This window comes from Saccostrea cucullata, unplaced genomic scaffold, assembly GCF_032062105.1.
Source record: "Saccostrea cucullata isolate Sc308-1 unplaced genomic scaffold, CSIRO_AGI_Scuc_v1 ctg10679, whole genome shotgun sequence".
NCBI classification, from domain to species: Eukaryota; Metazoa; Mollusca; class Bivalvia; order Ostreida; family Ostreidae; genus Saccostrea; species Saccostrea cuccullata.
Window position 1 is genome coordinate 20,000 of NW_026931179.1, and position 25,870 is coordinate 45,869.

The window sequence follows — 25,870 nt, forward strand, 5'->3', positions numbered from 1 at the left end:
GTTTTACCGTCGACTTTCCTAGCCCTATGTCGTAAATATCGTAATTATGCATATGTCTTGGTTAATAATACACCATAGAAAGATTATTTTATTGAATATATAGTTAAACATGTATATCATAAAAATTAAAAAAAACGATTTTGTTGATTGTTATCAGTTTGAATTGTACTTCATGTTAATTAAGTACAAAGACCCACTTGGGGCAAAATTATAAAAAGGATTCTTCCCTATGTCGTATTTGTTAGTCTTAAATAACATAAAAGCTACCATTTCATCACAGACAATTTAATAAATATTAGGCACTTCATTTAATCACAAATAAGTTTCAAGTTCGAAAACAAAAGTTATTTTTTATTTTTTTTTTTTATCTTTTAATTCAGAACTTAAAGAAAAACTCTTTTAGATTATTAAATTCCAAACAATAATTCACCTATGTCTGGGACTTGTCTGGTTTGATTCCTCACCAACCATGTTTTTGTACATATTGTATCACTTATATTTATGCTTAATTTGAAAAAAAAGAAATCTTTCAGAATAAATTATCAGTATTATCATTATTAAACAATTTATCAAAATTTAATGAGCATATTTTTATATCAAAGAGCACAATATATCCTTGTCAAATCAATGTCGAAGTAAATACATGTCTTTCATGTAATTTGATGTCAGCGGATGGTCTGTCTGTGCCATATTTTTCTCCGGATTGAAAAAGAAAATCAAAGATTATTTCAAGAAATTGTTCGTAAAAATCAGGGAAACAGCTGCACATCGAAACTACGCTCATGATTAGCTTTTTAATTTATTTCATTTGTACACAACATTTTCAAGATTTGTGTATAATAAAGAAATAACTTAGAGCAGAAACTTGTAAATTTTAAAGTGAGTCGATCTAAAAGTGAAATACGCAACAAAAAACTTTTATTTTTTTTTTTTACATTTTTATATTCCTACATGTATCATATTTAAACAATTCTATTTTAAATTACATTTCAGTCGTTGATTTTTGTATTTCTAATCCCTGCCAAAATGGAGGAACTTGTGTCAACAGACAAAACAGTCTTAGCTGTACTTGTCTGGCGGGTTTCACGGGAACAACATGTGAAGGTAAACCGTTTATATCTTCTCGTGTAAGGACACTAAATATGCGATTTTTTAAATAAATATTTGGGGTCGATTTGGTGTATTAGATGTGTATTGTAATATAGAAGATTTACTGAGTAGCAGTCAAGTGCAAAGCCAAGACAGTTCTCCTCTGACAAAGTTGATGCTGATATATGTATTAGAAATACTGATCCGCTTGAATAATTGTTCCTACAAGTTATAAGAAAATTGCTTATTAGTGTCTTATTTGTTAGTCTTAAAAAACATACAGTCTACTATTTTATCAGAAACAATTAAATAAATGTTTGGCACTTCATTTGAGCATAAATAGAATTCAGGATAGAAAAAAGAAACTTTTTATCTTTTATTTTATCTTTCATTTCATTTCTTTTAAAAATACCCTTTTTATTTTGGAATTCCAAACAATAATTCACTTATGTCTGTGACTGGTCTCATTTGATTCCTCGCGACTCATGTTTTTCTGTAAATAAGGTATCAGTTATTTATGCTTGATTTGAAAAAGAACTCTTTATGAATAAATAATCAATATGAAAATTATTGAACAATTTATCAAAATGTAATGAGTACATACTTTATATCTAAGAGCACTCTATATCCTTGTCAAATCAATGTCGAAGTAAATACATGTCTTTGTTGTAATTTGATGTCAAAGGGTGGTCTGTGTGTGTCCATATTTTTCTCCGGATTGAAAAAGAAAATCAAAGATTATTTTAAGAAATTGTTCGTAAAATTAATTTGTAGCGATAACAGCTGTATATCGAGTCTACGCTCATAATTAACTTTTTAATTTATTTCATTTGTACAGACCATTATCAAGATCTGTGTATACCAAAGATATAACTTATAGCAGAAACTTGTAAATTGTAAAGTGAGTCGATGTTTAAGTGAAGCATACGACATAAGACTTTTTTATTTACATTTTTATATTCCTACATGTATCACGTTTAAACAATTCTATTCTAAATTACATTTCAGTCGTTGATTTTTGTATTTCTAATCCTTGCCAAAATGGAGGAACCTGTGTCAATGGACAAAACAGTCTTAGCTGTACTTGTCTAGCGGGTTTCACGGGAACAACATGTGAAGGTTAATCGTTTATATCTACACTAAATATGCGATTTTTTAAAGAAATACTTGGGATCGATATTGTAGAATACATGTGTATTGTAATATAAAAGATTTACTGAGTAGCAGTCAAGTGCTAAGCCAAGAAAGTTCTCCTCTGACAAAGTTGATGCTGATATATGAACTGAGAATTACTGATCCGCTTGAATAATTGTACCATAAAACTGTACCATAAAGCTTTTTTTTTACATTTTATATTCTTACATGTATCATATCTAAACAATTTTATTTTAAATTACATTTCAGTCGTTGATTTTTGTATTTCTAATCCCTGCCAAAATGGTGGAATCTGTGTCATTGGACAAAACAGTCTTATCTGTACTTGTCTGGCGGGTTTCACGGGAACAACTTGTGAAGGTAAATCCTTTCTAGAAATACTAATTGTCTTTTTTTTTTCGAGAAATACAAGGTAAATATATTGTAAATATTATGTGAAATGGAATGTGAACATTGAGTTGAGAATGACTTCTTATTCAAAATGTACAGTATACACTTGCGTATAAGTCAGTTTTTGTGGTATAAAATTTTGGATCAATACTCTATGACGAACGTATGGTGGAAATAAAAAAATTGCGTTTTCTTGACGGCGAATTAAAATGACGTAGTATTTGTAAAAATTCAGATTATTTATTTTAATATCATACATAAAGTGCAACTATTTTCATATTTGATTAATTACAATGTTTTGGTATGTATAACCAGAGACTTGGTATAACTTTTTTGTGCAATAATCAAAATTTCGAATTATGGAGTCATTTTTAAAAATAATAATTGAAACCAATTTTAAACATCTAATCATTATAATTGAGCTTGTCAACTGATTCTGGCAAAAAGTTGTACCGACTTATAAATGGGTCAGTGGGAAATTCCTCCAAAAATACCCCCAAAGATACTTTTGATTTATAGGTGACCCGATTTATAGTCCAGTATATACTGTAAAGTGCTAACAATCTAAGTAGACTGTGATAACAGTCATTATCGATTGTGGATACACATAAACAAACTATAAGTTTAATTTCAGTCGTCGATTATTGTTTTCCTGCTCCCTGCAAAAATGGAGGAACCTGCGTTAGTGGGCCAAACAACTTTACCTGCACGTGTCCAAAGGGTTTCTCTGGAATAACATGTGAAGGTAAATTGTTTATAGGAACGCCGGTTATCAAATCTTTTAAAAAATACTTGGAATTGATATTGCTTATAAAATTTTTAATGGAATAAGCATGGCGAATTGTGAAACACTGATTAATCAAAGACGTCCAAAACTGACCATTATAGTCAATGTAAACTTAGACTTACTGGTCCGTTTTACTGCCCCTCCTAGTAAACATACAAGTGTTGATATTTACTTGGAATATCGGTAACATTGAAAAAAAGATAGAGACTACAGCCATAATCATTTGTTTTAACACAGACTGAAATAAAAAAAAAAAATAACGCAGATCAAAGATCAAATTAAGAATACTTCTCCTTAACAGTTAACACTTTCTCTATACAGTTTATGTTTTTCAAAAGAACAATAGGGGCGTGGGAATTTCATTTTTAGAAATCTAAAATAATATCATTCTCTAAAGCATATACACGTATACATACACATCAAAGATTCTATTAATTTATGTCATGTAAAAACTTTATATATTTTTAAGGATTATATCTGCTTGAAACAGTGATGTTTTCTTTGATTTAATCATTCATTTAAGTATATAATTTTAGATTTAACTATTGCCGATGTTCAATATAAGCAATTGCATTAAAAAAATAAACGGTAAACAAAGCAATTTTCAAATTATGCTAAAAGTGTGTAATGACACATATCATTACCTCATATTGCATAACCTAGAAGCAAACTACGTCAGTTTTTCAGACATTTAGGTGATCCAAGTGATCTTAGGTACATAGTCAATAAGAATTGAGCTGCTTGATTTTTTTTAAAGGTCAAAATAGACCATAAGGGAATCTCTATCTTTAAAGCTTACAAACATTTTTGTAGGAGACAAATCTATTTCTCAAAGAAGATTAAAACCTACTATCCAATATAACTCAGTACTATGAAAATTAGTAGCAAATCAAATGAAAATCCTTACGTCACGTGGTGTCTGAAATGGTCTGTTCTCTAAAACATGGAATAAATATATGAAAGTTTAAACTCGGGGGATTATTTATCACCTATCAAGTCTAGTAATAAGCCCATCGACCCTCTCTTGATTTTATTACATGATCAACAAAATTTGTATTAAGTTTTTTTTTTCATTTAAAACCTTCTTTCGAAGACTCACAAAATCCATTTATGAAACAAAAACGTATTGTTTATTTTCAATGATATTAAATCTTTTTATTTTAGATCGTTCATGCCGGTTTGAAATAGACAATGAAGCACGTTGCTTCTTTGATATAAACAAAAGCTGCTGGTTTCGGGGGAAGGTAGGATATAATTAGCTGAAATGTCTTGTAAGAACTGAACCGTTCTGAGTTGAAAGAAAATGATTATGTGACAAAAATTTCCAAATCAAAGTATTTAATGTAGAGTCACATACTTTCTTAGGGTCAATTTTGCCAGGATTGAGGAAAGAAATATAGGTTTTTTTCGACTTAATTTCGTGGTAGGAATTTTAAGAGGCAATGCATATGAAAGTTTACATTTCGTGATAGTAATAAATTTGTGGGTCTCTATATACCTCGAAAACAATGGGAAAAAAAAAACATTGGAAATGAGGGATTTCATTGTATAAAAAATAATTTATATTACTTTTTTTGTATTTGTATCATTAAATAGAAATTTTTATAAGAACAAAGTATGAGGATTTAGGACTTATAATATATCTAAGTATCCTTGACTGGCTGCTAGACACTTCTGCTAATTTCTCTGACTCTCTGATACTGTTAAACCTTCCGCATATACACATGTAGTTTATTCTTAATGTATAATTTAGGAACTCTGCATTAAGTTGTAAAAGAGAATATTCATCCTTTTAGAATACTGGAAGGGACATTGATTCTGCACATATGTACCTCAAATAAAATTATTTTTTTTATAAAATATATAAAAATGATAAAGTCAAATCATCCATAAGTCGAATATGACCGGAGGTCTCTATAAAAACTGTATCTAGACAAGTCAACTTTAACTTTCGATGGGTATAAGTCAATGAAATAATTAAAGATTGACCAACAGTATTTGCTTTTAATATCTTTTTTTCATAAAAAGAATGTAAATCAGAAATGAAGAGTTTTGTATGATCCAAATTGTGTTTAGCAATAAAACTATGATGATTTTCCGTAAAATTTTAATGTCCATTTAATAAATATCAATAATAAGTGTTTATATTTGTACTGAATACTGTATATTGGCAAATAATCACGATGGTTTTAATTTCAGTATGTTCGCGATTCATCATTTTTCCGCGAAATTAAACCCATCGTGAATACTATCATTAGTTTTTAAAAACGTTTAAATGCTTATACAAAATTCAAATTTATTTCTCGCAGCGTGAAATGAAAAGCATCGCGATTGGCACTTTTTGAGAAATCGTGAAATTTTAACACCGTGGAATTAAAACGACTTACAGTATGTGTTTTACTTATAAAACTTGCACTTCATAATTATTGTTAATAAGAAGTAATACAAATACATTTTGTATATGCTTGTAGATTTTGGTAATTGAAAAAAAGGTATAGAAACTGATATAAACGGTTATTTGTCAAGGTTTAATTGCATGAACGTACTCAAAATTATCAAAAAAATCACAGTCGATATTCGGATTGCACAGTCCTCGTTAATACAGGTACCATGCACAGGTGGGATTTTTTTTTTTACAGTCAGGTACGGCAGAAGTCATTGAATGCAGTTGGTCGCTTCGCTTGTATTGACTCTACATATGAAATATTTTACTGAGAAAAAAGCTTGCTTTAAAACTTTTTCGATATGGTGAAGGGTTAATTTTATTTTATTTTTCTTTGCTTTCCTTCCATTAAAAAAAGAAAATTTCTCGTTTATATTATGGTTATGTTTCAGGAGAGAGTGAAAGCAATTGCAAAGGCTCCTAAAGGAGCATATGGAGGGGACTATTTTCTGTACTTTGACGCATCTTGTGGCAAAACTGGAAAGAAGTATCGCCTCTACAGCGGCAAAGGGATGAAATTTGAAGGTAGTTATTTCCAAATTTCCATGATGTACTTATCATCGTAAAGGCATATAAAATGTTAAAATTTCGACGTTAATGAGATTTTCTATTTTATGAAACATTTGGAGATAACGAACAGTATACATGCTTGAAAATTCCTAAAAATAAAAAAAAATAGGAGCAGGGCAAACACGGATCTCCCAAACATCAAAACACCTATTTGATATCAGTATTAACTAGTAATTAGTATACGGTGTTGCAGTGGCGATACTTAGACAAACAAAATAAATACCGATAAAGTATCAATGTATAGAATAACGGAATTCCATCTGGCAACTAACAAGCAGAGACTTATTTTACTTTTTGTCTCTGATATTTCAGCTAAAAATATTTTGTTCCTGACTATATAGGAAACAGCGGTTAATTGGCCATACATAGAAATCATCTTTGTATCTTTTAAATCTAATATGTTTTTTCCAGCATAATTTTGCTATATAACCATTTTGAATTTCTCAGTTTTTTAGAGGTTCAATCCTAATTTTTTCCTGGAAAATTTTCTTTCTTAAAATGTATTTTTCTGAGTTTGTTTTTTGTTTGTGCCTATGTTAAGTATTAAAGATCATCGATGTCTTGTAATTGAAAAGTTTCTCAAAGAAAAAAAAACTTGCAACTTGAGGTTTATTTTTTATAATTATAAATCACGTTTTTTTCGGTGTCCAGCATTACCTAGTCACAACTGTTATTCGGTAATAATCTATAAATGCCGTTGATGCTTTCACTCCATGGCACTTCATTTGTGGGATTTGTGTTTGTTTCGCTCCTATTTTGTAACCTTTAAGTTACTTTTGAGCCCGAATGCTGTTAATTATCTCCACATATATAAGTGTGCTAAATATAAGTCTAAAAATATATTGGACATATGTGCCCATTTTTATGATACAGAACATCGTTTTCCTCTAAAACCTGGTACAATTTTATCGCATTGTAATAAAATCCAGTCCAGGTCAGTAAGCATTAAAAAATCATTGCAATAAAAGAATCTAGGAATCCCTATCAACCCACCCTAAAATGTATATAAAACAACATGATAACAAAGTAAACATAATCCCATATTATCATCCAAATATCTCAGAAAACAAACGAAATATACTTTCTATATATAGGGCAAAGGCATGAAGTTCATAATTTCATAAATTTTGTACATTCTGCATTGAGCTCCCTTTAAAATAAGAGATTAAAATGGTCTGAAAATGCTCACAACCCTCTGACCAAATAAGCACTTTTTTTTTATAATTTTGTTTTAGATAAGACGTACCGTTTGTGTTTGTATTACTATATAAAGGGTGAAGGAATGAAAACGTTCTCCATCTATACATCAAGAGGTGAAACAGACAACCAAAAAGTGTTTTTTGTGAGTGGAAAGCGGAGAAACAAATGGTACAAGGCACAACTGGATATCCACCTAGATCAAGAGACAAGGGTCAGTTAATAGCGATAAGAAACTCCCTTCTCCTCAGTCATGCATACACCATTTCATTTTTCTGAGGCGAAATCACGCATAACCGTTTCCCCACAATCAGGCATTTTCACGCACTTTAAAAAGTTTATTAAATCTTCAATTTAATGCAAATTTCTTTCTATATATTTAATACTTGACAAAATCTCTTAAAGGAAGAAAAAATAGTTTCTTTTCAAAAGAAAACTACGTCATAATATTATTTACTCTAATCCTTAGAGAAACTTGTTCCACGCTATAAATCAAAGTGCTTGCGGGGAAATGGTAACGTCATATTTCTATGTCGTGAACATAAATTGTATGTTGCAAAGCAATTCAGAAAGTTGTAAAGAGTAAAGGAATCTTTTAAAGTTTTGTGTGAGTTATTTTTGTGTAGACTTGCACATAGGCACTTTTCGTGAAACATGCCTACGTGACAAGTCTGTATAATCTATTCACCAATAATTTACACTACACATAAAACATTCCTCAGATTTTACAATTTGTATGTGTTTATAACGACTTTTAGTAATAATAGTACATGTATTAATTAATATGTCATTGATTCTTATATTCGTCAATCTATGGATATAGAGCTCAAAACGTTACATTAATGAACATCGTGTCTCTATTTAAAATGAAAAAAAAATCATATATGTTCTCAAATTTAAATATTAAAAAAAATCATGAATAATGAGTTTGTTCGAATAAACCGATACACATCTTTTGCGTATTTGTTTTTATATCGTGCTCGCTCGTATTACAAAAATTGATTGTAAAATAAAAGAATACTAATCATTTCCGAAGCTGTAGAGCCTGAGGCCTGTTCAAAACATCGAGCGCTCTCGAACATTTCTATTGAGGTAAAAGGAATTTTGACAAGTGCTCACGAACGTTTGTTCTGTTGAACAGGCCTTGGGTCACAATACACTGATATTAAAACATTTTTAAAAATAAATCTAGACATAGAAAAAAAAACTGCCTTGCGGGAAATATTGGTATAATTATTTTTTCTTCTATATTTAGATTGTCTTTGAGACCTACACGGGGAAATCCAGACGGGGAAACATAGTTATTGATGACGTCACTCTAAACCCTCTGTAATGTCTAAACCGATCTATTGGATCATGGTGCAAAAACTTCCACAAATTCTTTAACAACTTTTCTGTTTTTGTAAACTTTTAAACATTCATCCTTATAATTAAAAGATTAATCCTCTGATTCGTGGTTCTTTTATTTGCAAAATCGTTAAACAAAACATGAAATAGGACACTTCAGTTTGTGGTAGGGTCAAAGAATGACCGATGGAATTCAAATGGATATTCTTTGGAAATAGTTATCCTTTTATTCATTAGAAAAGATGTGATGGTATTAAAGTAAAAGAAAGAAAGGAAGAAACTGCTTCTCATGTAAAATTCATAAGAATGTTAAGCCAATATAAATGTAAACTTTGTACATCTTGTCAATTGTCTCTTCCTTTTACAAAAAATAGCATCGGAATTTCATCTTCCCATTCGTTATCTATTTCCTCTGAAATTCCCATTACTGCAGCGCATGTCGCAGCACCTATTCGAAAACGGTTCCCCTTACAATGACTCGTATTAAACACCGCCCAATAAAGAGACATTGTTTTAAATTGTAAAATATTTTCGAAGTAATTCATCACCATTTGGATATGCGAACAAAGGGCCTGGTGACTGCCCTGTTGCTTTAAGAAATAGCTGAATAGCCTAAACAGGACAAATGCTCATCAGATTCGTTCCTTTGTAGAATCAGCGTAGGGATACGGGTATGTTTGCCTGCACTATGTTTGACATAATCCTTTGTAATCGCAAGAAATTCATCGGAATTTAGTTTATCATAAACGAGTTTTACATTTGCAAGATTTAATACATTTTTAACGTTCGTAAAAGACGAATCTGTTATTTCACCAACCCTTAAAAAGCTTGAAAAGCCACCAAATACATTGCTTTGGCATACCGCATTGATAAGCTGAAAGCCTAACTTGTCCAGGAGGTCAGGAGCTTTTTTTCAGAATTGACGTTGTTTTGGGCAATCTTGTGTCACTTCCTACAGTGTTCAGCTTTTGATATCCCTGTAGGAGTTTGCAAATCACAGATTGTTGTGATGAGTCTTCAAAACTTTGAACTTTGCAATAATAACTTAGAGCCGAAATGTAAGATCCTGATGTAATGTTAATGCTGCGATATTACTTTGAAAACAAAAATCAATAATATGTGCCAAATGCCTAGTTGTAGGGGGGGGGGGGGGTGGTGAAGGGACTTTTGCAAAGTGAGTTAACATAAAGTCAGAGTAAAAATCAAACTTTTTTTTTCATAAGCTGCCCTTGATGTCGAAGCGAGATAATTATTCAGAATGGATGCTATGTCTTTCAGGGTGTTAACATTGTTGAATGAACTGCTGATGGCATTGTGTTGATATTTATACACAGGTCCTGAAATCCCCGGACCTGTAAGCGAGAAAGGCAATAAGCAGCTACATTAAGTACACCTGGAATATGTGTTTCTTTGAAAACGCCGCATTAACTTCATAGATATTTGGTCTGCTAGAGTTTGCTTATAATGTATATTATTATACCTCTACTGTAATTACATGTACTCTATATAAAATTAATACCATAAAACTGTCTTTTTTTTAGAAATTACGCAGTGCAGTTAAGGCGACATTTTCTATAAACAGTCACAGAATACGATACATTTTATTAAATAGTGTTTAACAGTTTTATTTTTAGCGAAGACACTCTAGTTAAAATAGCTTTATCTTATTTAGAAGAAGATGTCCATCGCTTTTTACATCGGTATTTCTTGTCATCATGTGACCCCCTAAAGTCACGTGGGCTCCGATTTTAACTCAAAAAATGAAATGTCAAATTCAACCAAAAAGTGCAAGAGAAAGGCAAACTGCACAATGTTTAAGGTTGTCCCTATGTATCTATACTTTCTCAAAAGTGAATGCTCATTCAGTTAGTTGTCCGAAATATTTGAGTTATACAGCTAAAACAGACAGTAGTAAATTAACAAACAGGGTTATTTCCTAATTTCATCGGGAATGAAAAAATACCAAAGGGATTGCAAAGAAATAGGCATCACGTTTTGAAAATTATACAATAAATAAAAGAATTTAAAATATAAACCTACTTTTTAGAATGTCGCTTTGCCCTTGCACTTTTTGAATCTTTATTTAACTTTATTTAAATCTTGGTAAGTCAATCTAATTATAGTTTTCAAAAGCATAATTGACCTAGCATGGGATATAACTATGTAGAACTTGATATAGTTTGTTTACTTCGTAAATTTTGAATAAATATACATGCAGACTGGGTGTGAATCATATTTTAATAATAAAAAAAATCCTTGACAATTCTTTTTATTTTCTGTATTCGTTCTCTTTACATTGTGTAAATTATGCATGCTAGGTCTAAAAAAAAGTCTTTCAAACCTTCCGCATTCCCTAAAAAAAATGTGTATAGTATTACAGACACGTACATGTAGGTCTAATGATTGCCGCACTATTCATCATGTAACACACTGATAGTTGATAAAAATGGAAATATTCAATCATGATTGATATTCAATCGATAGCTTCAATCAATCAATGACTATCAATCAAACCTTCTACTATTAAGAGATTAAAACTAAGTTTAACTTATAGGTTTTAGGAACTAATTGGAAATTATTCTGGTATACTCCTGTATTTGTTAAGGGAACGACAATTTTATTCTGAAGAAAGGGGGGGGGGGGTGCTAGCAGATGTTAGAAATAAATACTTTGTTCTTGAAACTGTTAAAAAAATAATCTGTTCACGATTGGAGAAGAAAGGAAATAAATAATCTGGCTCAGACCAGTGCTCTTACCTCCCAAGAATTAGAGTTTAGTAATTTCATTTTAATTTTTTTGCCTTTTCAGACTTTTCAGTGAAGAGGAAAATAAATAATCTATCCTATAACCTATTCAGTGTAAATAAATATTAATCTGTCCTTCATTGACATGAAAATTAAAAAAAAAACTGATTTGGTAAAACTTGCCAGCCCTCCATCAACCCCTCAGAATCACAGGCACCTGAAGTGTGGATTATACCCCCCCCCTCCCAATTTGTTTAATAAAAAATGTAAGAGAAAAAGTAAAATCTTCTTGTATAGAACGAAACATACATGTGTTTGACGGGGAAATCATATATTTTTTTAGACTTTGTACACTTTTTAATTTTTTTATTTAAAAAAAAGGGGGGGGGGGTTATTATCCACACTTCAGGTGCCTTTCCTCAGAATCAACTGGAGGTTCCCCTATTCTGTTTTGAATAGATTTGGGGGATCATTAGTCTCGTTTTAATGGTACTATTATTGAAAACAAAGAACGCAATGTACATGCTGAAAATAAGTTCTTGATGGACATTGGCACCCTCCAAACAAAATATGTATTCCAGTAAAGATTTTCAAATCTTAAATGCATTTACAACGTCTGTACAGTAAATATATGAAAAGTCAAAGAATTATATATCTAGAAAATTTATTTGATAAACATTTCTTTTAAATAAAAAAAGACTGTAGGAATACTGGACAGGTGCAAAGTATTTCCGTCACTTCATGTTCTTGTGGATGAAATGAATTTTAAAAATAATATATGAGAAAAAATCAAGAAATACCATTATTGAAATTAAATTTTGTTTCAAAAAGTGAAATTAAAACGATGCATTGAAACATTTAACATAGAATGCATACACATGTTTACAATTCTACTGTTAGTCTTTTTTTTTTATCAAAATCTATAATCTCTGGAATATTGTATGTTTATAGCTAATATGGGGCATACCATTTTCCTTTAATGATGGATTAACTTGCTGTCTGAATGAATCCATTGGTCATTTTTGTGGAATAACCACAACACAATATGTATATGCTATAAGATTACTAATTATACATTGTAGAATAAAATGGCATTACCGATGCTCACTCCTCCATGGCACCTGATCCCACCTCTGATGTTTTGGAGGTCCGTGTTTGCTTTGCTCTTATTTTGTATTGTTTTATGGACTTTGAGATTGAATACTGTTCGTTATCTCTATATGCTTCTTCTTGGCAAAACAAACCGTGCTACATTGTATACTGGAGTGTAGTGAATTTATGTTATTCATATAAATGGAAAAAAAGATGTGTTAAAAAACTTTTCTGGGAAATTGAAATCTCTGAAATATACAACAATTATTGGTAGCTATAATTAGAATATAAAAAATACTCTTTCTGAGTTTCATCTTTACCAGAAAAAAATGCATAACATATGCATACATTAAAAAATGTTAAATGCTTTAGAAGTATACATACCCTGTGGAGAAATCGATGCATTTTTCATTTATTTATTCTTTAAGCCTTAAACTTCTGACAGCTATATTAATAAAATTATAATATATATAGATATTTTTTTATTATGTAGAATTGCAGTTTTTAATTGATTTAATTTACATGTAATCAAACAAAAAATGAATATTTGTTTCATTAATTTAGAAATTTTTGATGAAATTACAACCATAGATCTAAAGTAAAGGTTCTATGTTTAAAACATAATGATACGGATAGTTTTTTTTTTTAAATAATATTAAATAGCGTGTTTGTATGTCAAAGACAACATCATTGTATGTTTAGTGAATCATTGACTGAAACAATGAAAACGTCTTATTTAATTCATTTAATTTGTATTACTTATGATCTCCATATTACTTCACATATTGTCTCAAAGAAAAATGAGCTACTTGAGTGCTTTGAAATTTAAGTATGCAAATTAGTGTGGAAATGTACACAATATGTACATACCATGCCTGAAATTACACTGTTGTTCATGCAGATCTTTTCAGTTAGCCATTATTTTCCAAAATAATGTCCTCATATTCTTGTATAAGGGAAGAACAAGGCTTTGTCTCTTTCTTTATCCATAATTTTTTTTTCATTTTTTCCGGATAATGACAAGTAGCACATTGCATGTGTGACCGGTATGTAGGGGATGCTTATTTCTGAATGGCACTTGATCCCACCTCTATGTTTTTGGTCCGTGCTTGCTCTGCCCCTGATTTGTATTGTTTGAATGAACCATGAGCTTTAATACTACTCGTTATCTCAATATCTTGTTGCAGTGTGTGATTTTGGGTTTTTTGGAATAAATTGTCAACATGAATGCAGTATGTTTTGCTAAACATCACTAAACTGCAGTAGAATCAGTTGAAAATGTATTGATGGATGTAAACAAGGATGGGGAAGAATGGATTGTCTGGAAAGTAATTTTTTTCCATACTTATTCCAGTTTCCTGTTTTATGGGGAAAAAAATCAAATGTTCTAAAAGTACCTTTAGAAACAATAGACAAACTTAGTTTGTATTTTTTTTTTTTCAAATGTACAATAATTATTGTAAAATTTCAGTGAGACATCATCACGCATACAGGAATTTTATATCAATGAAAACAGTTGAATACTGGCAATCAGTCTGTCTATCTGTATGTCTCATGTTTGCCTACTGCATAGGAAGGTAAATTGCACAGATTAATTCAAATAGATTAAACGATAGTTGAATCTTGTTATTAAAATATATACAACTCTAGGTATCAGATTAATTGGTTGAATTTAAGACGAAAACATGTGAAATAAAATCACGTTTTAACAAATATTGATAACAATATATTTTCACTACTGGACGAAAAAAGTGCTGAGAATCCCAAATTTTACTGATAAAGTTTGATAATTACTGATACTGTGCTGTTGTTGCTGATAAATACTGATATTTACTGTTATTATTACTGTTGTTGCTGATATTTTTTGTTGTTTCTGATAAATACTGATAATTACTGTTGCCTTTTACTGCTGAGTCTGATAAATACTGATAAATACTGTTGAGGTACTGTCGTTGCTGAGAATTGCTGATAATTACTGTTGAGGTACTGTCGATGCTGAGATTTACTGATAATTACTGTGGTCATTGTTTTTAACCTGGTAATTTGTTTAAAATAAAACAGAGGGCTATAAAAACCTTCAATTATTAATTTCTTTCACTTGAATTATCATGACAAAATTTTCATATTTCTTTAAATGTTCTGCTTATGACAAAATTACATGACTGTATGTATGTATGCTGATCTCAATTTCTACATTACGTTTGTGAAAATTTTGACAATAATCAAATGAATTATTAATAGAATGAATATATAGAAATAGAATTTTAAAAAAAATTAACTGCAGAAAAAAAAAGGAATTTTACTTTTGCATAAGATCTTATTGAAAAATAAACTGTGAATAAAAAGAAAATATGCTATCTTAAAAAAGATCCATCGCCGCCTTTCCCGACTCCAAGAAAATTATGTAGGGAGATCGGTGATCTTTTTTTTTTAATAATAAGAAAAATGTTCTTAATGGATGGAAAAAAAAATAGGAATAAAAAAAAGTTTCCTGCAGGTTAGAAAAGTTGGATTTGTTCCGTTTTCACTAGGTCAGCTGGTCGAGTTTGGACAACATTTTGTTTTTGAAGGCATTTTTTTCTCGAAAACAATTATATTTATTTTGTTAAATGTTCAGTTTTCTAGTCTCTTTTTGTTGAAATATTTGAAAATTTGCTCGAAAATTAGAAATTTTATCCCTTTTAAAAAGTAACTAAGAGGTGAAAACAGGTTTGAATATGTTCAATCTGTGGGCACTGATTTTAATTAATAATTCATTTATTTATTCATTTATTTTAATGTTAAGTAGACGTTTGTAGATCGTCCAAGAATTAAACTCCTCCACATGTACATTTGTACAAGTACACACTGTATGCATGTGCAACCTGCAAATGGGACGAGCTGATTAAAAATTAGAGGTTAAGAATCCCTAGTGCAAAGGTACATGTGTTTAGTTTGTCTCTTAAAATTTAAATACAAAATCATTTTTTATTTAATCAGTTTTGAAATTTTTTTTATTTGATTTTATGGAATGGGAAATAAGAACTGAAATGAGACTTAATTTAATATGTTACTATTAGTATATGATCAAATTGATCGATTTTAATTTTGCAAGGTAAAAAGTTGAAAGGAAAACACCTTTAAATTGATTTCAATTGATCAGAAATCGGTGATCGACCTGTGATTTGGCTGTATTGTGTACATGTCTTCAGCCCCGGGGTAGAACGGGGTACAACTTGTATACTAGTATTCCATGCAAATTGTAGTGGTCAGCGTAACAATGGGCACTAATTACCTATTGTTCTTCGTCTGCGGCTACCGGTGTTATCAATAAACACACTACCTACACTGTACATGTACTCGCTACTTTGGAACAATCTTAAAGTTTATGGTCGCACGAAAAAAAAAAAAATTCCGTAATATTAAATTGAATTTGATGACGAATAAAATTGATAGAAAAAATATTTAGAATAGAACACTTTGGTACTATAATTAAAAAAAAAGTTACATACATGTACATCATGTACGTTGTACAGACTTATTTTAATTATTATTTCAATTCTCAAAGATCCATCTTTCTTCAGTATTTAATTTCATTTTTTAGTTTTACGCATATTTCTTCTAAATATCAATCATTTATTTGAATCTTTTTACCATTTTATATTAGTATACATAGACCACAAAAACATATAAAATGTAGGCGATTTTATACATAACAGTAGGTCTAAAAGGCATGCGTGAATAAGAAACTAAACAAAAAAATTTTGTAGGTTGCTATAAATGCGAAGTAAGGGAATTAGGCCGGGGAGTATATTTTGTTTATCAGATAAAAGAAATCCCGGGGGAGGTGGTCACATGTATTTTCAATTCTGAATCTCTGCTAACGATTGTTTGGGACCGGTAAATACGTAGACAAAAAATTGACTTCACTTTTTAATAAAAAAAAAAAGTGTGCAAAATATACAATCATATAGATATAAAGAGAAAGATTGTTTAGTGAAGCACTTTTTTGAAATAATATTAGCATTGATTGTTCACAATTTAGATGCAGGGAAACTCCACTTCGCTTAATCCGAGAAAAAAAAAAACCTTAAATGTATGGATTTTGAATGTCAGAAACATGACGTTGTGTATCGCACTCATGAATAAATGTTATAATTACTTCAGTTCTGTATTTTGTATGTTTATTGCAATTGATTCTCTAAAATAATTTTATTCATGCATATAAAAAATTCGATAAGTATAATATCATAACTTGCATGACTTTTAAAACACACAACTAAAGAACAGACCTTGCCCTATCGGCAGTATTTCACCCCCTCCTTTTCGTGCTACAATCAAGTAAAATCATATAAATAAGCACCAAGTCTGTAGGCCCCTACTGTTCGTTTATACAAAGGTCTCGGACAAAAATGGAATTAAAAAAAATTATAATCTCTGCACAAAATTCTTATTTTACAAAAACGCAAGCCGTAACGATATCCCTATGGCAGAATGTACTAATAATTGACCCGATTCTAAAACGAAAGTAGAACTTTTACACGCAGAACAACAAGCACAAAGTTTGCATTAATGGAAAAAGTTAATTCAAGTTATGATTTATTTTATTTTGTTTTTTAACTGACTGACCACATATTAGATGTTTAAGGAGTGGCGCATAATATTAGAAGCCATATGCCCATAGACTTAAAACTGTTTGTACAATGAAGAAAGAATAAGCCTAAAGAAAGACGTGTATTTCATTGACTGAAAATCACACTGCATAAGATTTATGTCATGTAGTGTACAATACTTAAGCCTTAACAAATAATTTAAAAGAGAGTGAGAGAGAGAGAGAAAGCTAGAAAGCGACACAATGATATAAAATTCGCAGGGAGTACATCAGAGAACTAGAGCGCGCTGTCTACATAATATAAAAAAAATAATTAAAGATGCTTCAATTTAATTATTTAACCCTGTCACATTCTTCTATAAAATAACAAAGTGTACGCTTCCAGACTAGATTTTATGACAAATATTTAATACTGTCTTGTTAAAATGAGAGCTTAATTTAAAAGTAAATGGAAAAGGGGGGGTGTTTTCAACTTAATGTGCTCATGCATTTTCAGTTCTCCACACGGTAAAATAAATTGATATTTACAACCATTGACTGTATTGAAGTATTTAAGATACCCACAAAAAGCTTTTGATGACAGTACACATACATGTGAGAAAAAATATGAGATGAGATTTTTTTAACCTTGATGAACAAAAATTAAACTTTTTAAAAAAGTACTAGGGAAGAAAAACCACTGTAAATACAACAGAACAATTTTCCTCAGATAATGTCATCTACGTGTAAGGAGAAATTTAAAGAAAAAACATAAACATTTATGAAAGCTTATGTTAACATTATGGTCTAAAAATAATTATAATGAAATTGATAGCTGAAAACTGAAAACAAATTAATAAAACATTACTTTTTTGTTTAGAATAATTTATTTTGTAATTGACTGTAATGAATTTGTTAAAATACTTTAAAAAAAAAAAAAAAACAAATAATCATTTCTAAGGCCATATTAATCCATTCCCAGTTTAAAAACAATGACCACAGTAATTATCAGTAAATCTCAGCATCGACAGTACCTCAACAGTATTTATCAGTAATTCTCAGCAGCGACAGTACCTCAACAGTATTTATCAGTAATTCTCAGCAGCGACAGTACCTCAACAGTATTTATCAGTATTTATCAGACTCCACAGTAAAAGACGACAGTAATTATCAGTATTTATCAGCAACAACTAAAATTATCATCAACAACAGTAATAATAACAGTAAATATCAGTAATTATCAGCAAGAACAGCACCGTATCAGTAATTATCAAACATTATCAGTAAAATTTGGGATTCTCAGCACTTTTTTCGTCCAGTAGTGTTTGAAGGTATGTTGGAGAACAAAAGAGAAAACAACAAAAGGTACACAGAAATAGCTTCAGACATGAATTCGTGTTAGCAAGTGTGCAAACAGGATCGGGAAGTCTTGAAGATGAACAATACAGTGCAAGAGAATACAATGAACTGCAATTTCTTCATATTAATACAGAAAACGACTATTACAATATGCAATAAAAAAGAATAAGGCGCTTGCTTTTACTTTCAATTACTGGATCTTTTTCAAGGAAATTGTTCATTTTTTGTCTCAATCCACCTAACCAATACAAATAAATATTGATTTAGATGTACGATTTTGTTCTGAAAAAAAAAATAGAAACTTATGGAAAACTTCTTCGGTTCCAGACACTATTTCTTTGCCACAGGAGTAACACAGGGCCAGTACTCTGGATTTCGAGGAAAACGAAAATGTAGAAAGATACACCGAAGTACAATTCCTGAACAGCAACACATAAATTAACTGCAAAACATGTAAAAAGGCAAATATTCTGTGAATAACAAAAACAGTGCATATTTGGAAATATTTACACTGTATATGATTTAGATTTCGTCTTATACATATCTTTTACCATAATGTGTTTTACCTTGTGACCATACGTTGATTTCGTGATTTATTTTCCCATTTTGTAAAAAAAAAAATCCACTGTTAACAGATACAGTGTAATGAATTATATGGAAATAACGAAAATTATTCCAGATCAAAAGTCTGTATGAAACATATAGTGATAAAGAAGAGTATTCAAGATCAAAAGTCAGTTAAACAATACAAAATAGGAGTAAAGCAAACGCGGACCTCGAAAACATTAGAAGTGGGATTACGTGTCATGGAGGAGTGAGCATCTCCTTCCAACCCGTCAAACCCGCCTTGTGCCCCTTGACATGATCGGGAAATTACGTAAACATCCATCGTCAATTCAACTTATAAATAATTGTCTTACAATTACAGTGAACACTGTCTAATACTAAATCTTTGTAATCCGGCGCACTGTGAATTCCGACATTAAATTTCGTTCCCATTTTACTTTTTTCCATGTTTTTATTTACACTGTGTATCCGAAACCCTGTCTAATCCGACACAAAATGCGTCTCCCAGTGCATGTCGGATTAGACAAGTTTCACTGTAATATGAAAAGCATTAGTCAGCACTTGTCTCGATGATAAACAGATCTTACGAACTTACGAAATGATGAAGTTAAAGGGGAATGCCGATATTCATCCACTTGTTTGTCAAAAATAACCTCGTTTTAGAAATTATGCATACCTGAAGAATGCTCTTGCAAATCGAATCAATTGAAGTATAAACACCGTATACAGGTAGTGAAGGTATATTTCTACATTAATAAGGGAAGTTGTCGAATGAAAAGTCTTCAGTTTTATCCTTGATACGAAAAAAATATAATATATTCAATGTAAAAGTTAACGCTCAATTTAAATATAAGTAACCGTAGATATTATTGCGCCGTGTGATTCGGCCATTGATTGACCTCTGACCTCTGACAAACTTCATACAGAATTGAAGATATTTTTCTCTCTGTATGTTTATATAATGAAAGATACCACAAATGTATATACTAACATATATTTATATATGTAAACATCTCGGTTTAGCTAACATGAAATTTCTATTGTTTATCATCTCATGTGTTGATGTGAAAAATCATTCAATTAATCTTACTCTAGTGAGGGAGCAAAAAGGCTACAAAAGTTTTTTACCAGCTGAAATAATTGCAGTTTTAACAATCAGTTTGGTTTTCAACGCGAGTCTACTGCTTTGCTTCTGCGTAAAAAGGTATATTACATAGTTATACAAAATGACCATTTGTCTTGCCGTTTCAATAAATTTCATTTCAACTTGATTATGCTAAATAATTTCTTTAAAGGTATCATTCTCATACAAAAGGAAACAGATATTTTGCTCCTGTAGTCAAAAGCATTTGTCAGCATGGGTGCAAACCGGATCACAGGGTCCCGTTGAACAATAACACAGAGAAGTGATAACTATGAACTGCAGTATCTTGATGTTAACACACACAAAAAAAAATTATTGTAATGTGTGATGAAAAAGACGGATTGAGATTTCCATGTTTCAAAATGTATTAATATTCCTTTTTAAACAGTAGATCTATTTAAATAATTTTTCCTAGTTTAATTTTAAATTTCAATATCTGTTACTATGAAAAAAAAAAATAATCGCGAAATCTATCAACTTTTTCTTCAATTAAAATTCCTACGCAGAGTGTATATGGCGCGGATCTTAGAAGTCTAATTTTAATTAAAATGAATTTATATTTCTTAATTCAATGAACACATAATTTCATGGATCCACTCAACAACAAAATCACCGAAAATTGGTGCCTAGCGACAATTAATGAAACCACAGTATTTATCTCTAGCCAATTTCATACATCAAAATGTAACAAAAGATTTTTTTTTTGGACTCTAGGTATAGGTAAACAGGCTTTGAGAAAATGCAATGTTTTTTTTAAATTTTGCAAAAAAGGCGTTATTGACTACCTTCAGCAAAGAATTAAAATATGAGGATCCAAAAATTAAAGCATGTTATTTTGTCTTCAAAAACAGATTTTTCGTTATGTAATTGAACATTTTAGATCAGAGGGGTTTTGCTGAATGTGCAATATAAAAATAAAATACCCCAATTTGTAACGAGAGAAAATATTACGTCATGTTCAATAGATACACGGTCACCAAGAGTCCCAGTGATGAATGCTCATTTTCAACCAAAACTAAGCAGTTTGAATTTTTCAGAAATTGAACCAAGTGGCTATTAGATTTTGTCGCGTTCTTTTAGTTTCTTTAATAAAATATTATATTGATGGAAAAGCTCTTGCAGTTAGGTGGTCAGTCTCTTAAAACAGTAATACGCAACTTCTATTTATTATAAAGTACAAGGGGAGGTTAGAAAATCTGAGTCAAAATGTCTGTATCAAAGATTAAAGGCGTTGTCTAGAAGAATATTTGTAGGGTAGGTTAAATTGAAGATCATTTATATAACCTTAAGATATGTGACAATGTGATTTCCTAAGATGCATCTTTCAAACAAAAAAAGCTGCAGAAAGAACTCATATAAACTGAATGTTTTTAAGTCAACAGCATTTGATTTGGACATGCTCAAACTGACCTTTATGCAATGGCGCGTCTTATAATAGGAAAGGAAAATGATTCAGCTTCATTTCAGTACTATTCCAAACTCACAAATTTTTATTTACTTCTGTTTTAACTTCATATAATGGATACTGCTTGTTAGTGCATGAGTCTCAGGGTTAACTGCTAACTTCCGATTGTAAATTTTGTCTATGCATCGGGTTTAGATGAAGATTTTTGCGTTTTTAAAAATATGATATCCCCTTAAAAACTTCTCTTAAAGGTTATTTTTTCTACGTGTTCATGCTTTTGAAAGGTTTCTGTACACAAATTTTTGGTCTTTTAAAAATGTTCACTGCATTAAAAAGATCATAAAATCGCTATCTCTAAATCAAATAATGCTTTCACGAAATTGTTGTGTAACTCAATAATGAAATTGACACAAAGATAATTATGTTGCTCTAGATTTCAATTCAAGAACCGTAACATTCTCATGTAACCTAAGATGATACCAGGATGCCTCTTATTATTTTTTCTTTCATATTTTTTTCTAAGATATCTTTCTAATATCTTAAAAATTTCTTTATTAAAAAAGTAAAACCTGTGTTTTAAAAGAACTTTATGCATATCGATTTTGTCTAAAAGCTTTCTTGAAAAAGGGAAATTGATACTCAATGGCTAAGAAATACATTTTAATCACAGGATCAGTATTGTAATGAATACAAGAACTTTACACTTACATCACTCTTGAAACACAAGGGATGTTTTTTTCTGTTTATTTTTGCAGTTAAATTATTTAGTAGGAATTCTACTTTTCATATCTTGTATCGTTAGTCTTATTGATGACAACTACAATATAATCCAAAATTCACTTTTTAAAAAATGTTTCTTAGGTGATAAAAGATATTGTTCTGAAGAAGAATACAAACTTTCTTTTCATTAACGATTTAATCTTTCAACAATCTGTTATACAAAAATGGTACTGTATGATGCTCTTAGTTTAAAAATTGAAAAAGCAAGATTTCAAGCAGCTTAGATAACTTCAAGTAGTTCTGGTTATCTACACTTATCGACGTTACTAAAAAGGAAAATTCTCAAAATTCAATATAAACGGTGAAATTGTTAAGAATTTTCTAAACTGAGACCTTATCATGATATTAAAGGAATGACTTTAGTTCTTGGCCAAATTATCGAGTATAATCTGGTTTGGGTCAGTTTACGCTTGATAATCCACGTATAGTCTGGTTTGGGTCAGTTTATGCTTTATAATCCGCGAAGCAGATTATAATAAAGCGTAAACTGGCCCAAACCAAAATATACTCGATAATTTGGCCAAGAATTGCTTCTTGCGAGTTCAAATTTCCTGCGCAATAATACAACCGTAGTAACGGAAGTGATGTGAAGCGAGAGGAGGTAATAAATGATACATAGATCTAGCAGCCATGATATGTGTTTAAATGACGTAAGATTGAGTAAGTGTTTGAAGTTAAAGATACAGTTATTAAATTTTGGATTTTCTATGGATTCCGAGGACTGGGAATTAGGAGATTGCATGGACAAAATGATTAAGCTGGTCGTCAAGGGGTTTGTCCCCATACCAAAACAGATTATACAAAATATTTTGCGTTCCTTTTTGGAAATCAACCAATGAGAGGCGAGAATATAAAAAAAAATAAAATATTTATGTATGTATTCTAAAAAAAACAAAAATTTATATTATGAAAAGGTCATACGCAAGTAAGTTAAGGCAACATATAGAGGCTTCTCTCCAATGAACTACTTAAAAGCAATTAGGAATGAACTGATTGCACAGAAAAAAAGTTTAAAACTGTTTTATACAAATTTGGTACCCACGACTTGCCCTAGCCAGTGGACATATGACGTCATATTATGACGTCATATACTACACAAGTTTATAAGGAACATCAACAAAACAGCTTCGGTGCAAGGGCATACTCAACTTTGTTCTTTAGAAACAAGGTATTATTAGACGCAGAATATTACAAGGATTTATGATATTGCTGCACAAATGTCAACAGTGCAATTGCTTAGTTACTATTTCAAAAGTCTTAAGTTGAAATAGTTTAAAAGTTCACTGTCCGGTGTAAGTTGCCTGAAATTTTTATCAGTTGAGAAAGCACATAGGATTTGTGCAGCAATTTTATTAATTTTATAAAATTCTTCTTAATATCTTACTTTATTTATTAAAAATCATATAGAATATGCCCTTGCACAGGTGTAAAGACGATTAATGACCCCCATCGAATAATGACCGAGGGGTCATTTTTCAACGACAAAAATGACCTCCCGCCCATAGAAAAAAAAATCATTTTTTGTAGATTAAGAGCCCCAGGGGTTATTATTTTATCTGAGAGTCCTATAAAATATTGACCCAAGTTGAAAAATGACCCCTTTTAGAGTGATCCAAAAGTTTTAATGTTTATATTGAAGCAAAGCATAAGATCGGCCGCAGAAATATTTCATTTTAGCATTCTAAAGAATTTTCACGACGAATATATTGAAAATCAAAGTACTGAAAGTACTGAAAGCCGGGCTTAAAGGTCACAAGCTACATTGGTATATTTTCAAATCTATGTAAAGCAGGAGAATAATAATATTTCAGACAACAAGAGGCCCAGGGGCCAAATCTTTCACCTGAGCTCAGACTATGTAAAACTAAAAGCAAAAATCAGTTCAGTATTGAAAAAAAATTAGATATAAAAAACGGGTTCAAGTGGGGTCATAATTTGAACAAAGTTGAATCTATATTACATGAGGATACTTCCATATAACTATGACCAATCACTGCTTTCCTGTTCTTGAAAAGAAGAATGTTAAAGATTTTCACTACGTATTCTAATGTTTTATTTAATCCCCCATTGTGGTTCTATTCTACCTCTAGTGATCATGATTTGAATAAATTTGAACCTACATTACTAAAGGATGCTTCCACATGAGTTTCAGTTTTCATGGCCCAAGGGTTCTTGAGAAGAAGATTTTAAAAGATTTCCCCTATGTATTCCTACATGTATGTTAAACTATCCCCCATCATGGCCCCACCCTACCCCTGTGGGTCATAGTTTGAGCAAACTTGAATCCACCACCGGAGGATGCTTCCACATGATTTTCATCTTTCTTGGTCCAGTGGTTCTTGAAAAGAATTTTAAAGATTTCCTCCATGGCATCCTTATGTTAAACTTTGACCCCCCATTATGATTCCACTCTACCTCTTGGGGTCAGGGTTTGAACAAACTTGAATCTGCACGACCTGGGGTTGTTTCCACATGAGTTTCATCTTTTCTGACCCAGAGGTTCTTGAGAAGGAGAATTTCAAAGATTTCCCCAATGTATTCCTATGTTTAACTTTGTTCCCCCATTATAGTCTCACCCTATCCCCGGGGGCTCATAATTTGAACAAACTTGAATCAATACTACCAGAGGATGCTTCCACATGAGTATCACCTTTCCTGGCCAGGTCTAATTCATAATATTAATTATCCCCCCTTGGAAGGAGGCGTTGCCCTTCATTTGAACAAACTTTGTGGCAAGTTTGATTGAAATTGGCCCTGTGGTTCTTGAGAACAAGATGAGAATGTGAAAAGTTTACAACGACGACAACGACAACAACATCTACAGTATGCAGATATTAATCATGATACAAAAAATGTACACTTTCCACATTATCGTTTGGATCTGAATTATCTTTCCTTCACTTTTTAGATTGTTGTTGAGGCTACTAGAGGGAGCTTCGACCTAGGTGACATTGCGATAGATGACGTCACACTCATGCCTCATCCATGTGTGGAACATTGAAAAAAAGACCACTGTTTGTTATTTTGTAAATCTGTCTCATATTATGGAGAAAACTAAAACTATTTCTTTAGACTTTTTGATTTATTTTCCGACTATAAATGATGCATATAATCAAACGGTTATTACAACGGTTACTATGTTTGTACGTGTTTGCATATGTTTAAAATCACTTTCAATATACCGAAAATAAACAGAACATTTTTGACGAAAAATATATTTTGAAAAAAAAT

General features: G+C 30.9%; 1 protein-coding gene across 1 annotated transcript; it reads left to right on the forward strand.

The window, feature by feature from the left end:
• The first annotated feature begins 3,467 nt into the window (after positions 1-3,467).
• On the forward strand, positions 3,468-25,640 carry LOC134231685 (MAM domain-containing protein 2-like). The gene is made up of 5 exons (XM_062713662.1): positions 3,468-3,567; positions 4,586-4,665; positions 6,257-6,389; positions 7,670-7,845; positions 25,548-25,640. The coding sequence occupies exons 1-5, from the start codon at positions 3,468-3,470 to the stop codon at positions 25,638-25,640; spliced, it is 582 nt and encodes a 193-aa protein (XP_062569646.1).
• The last annotated feature ends 230 nt before the right edge of the window (positions 25,641-25,870 follow it).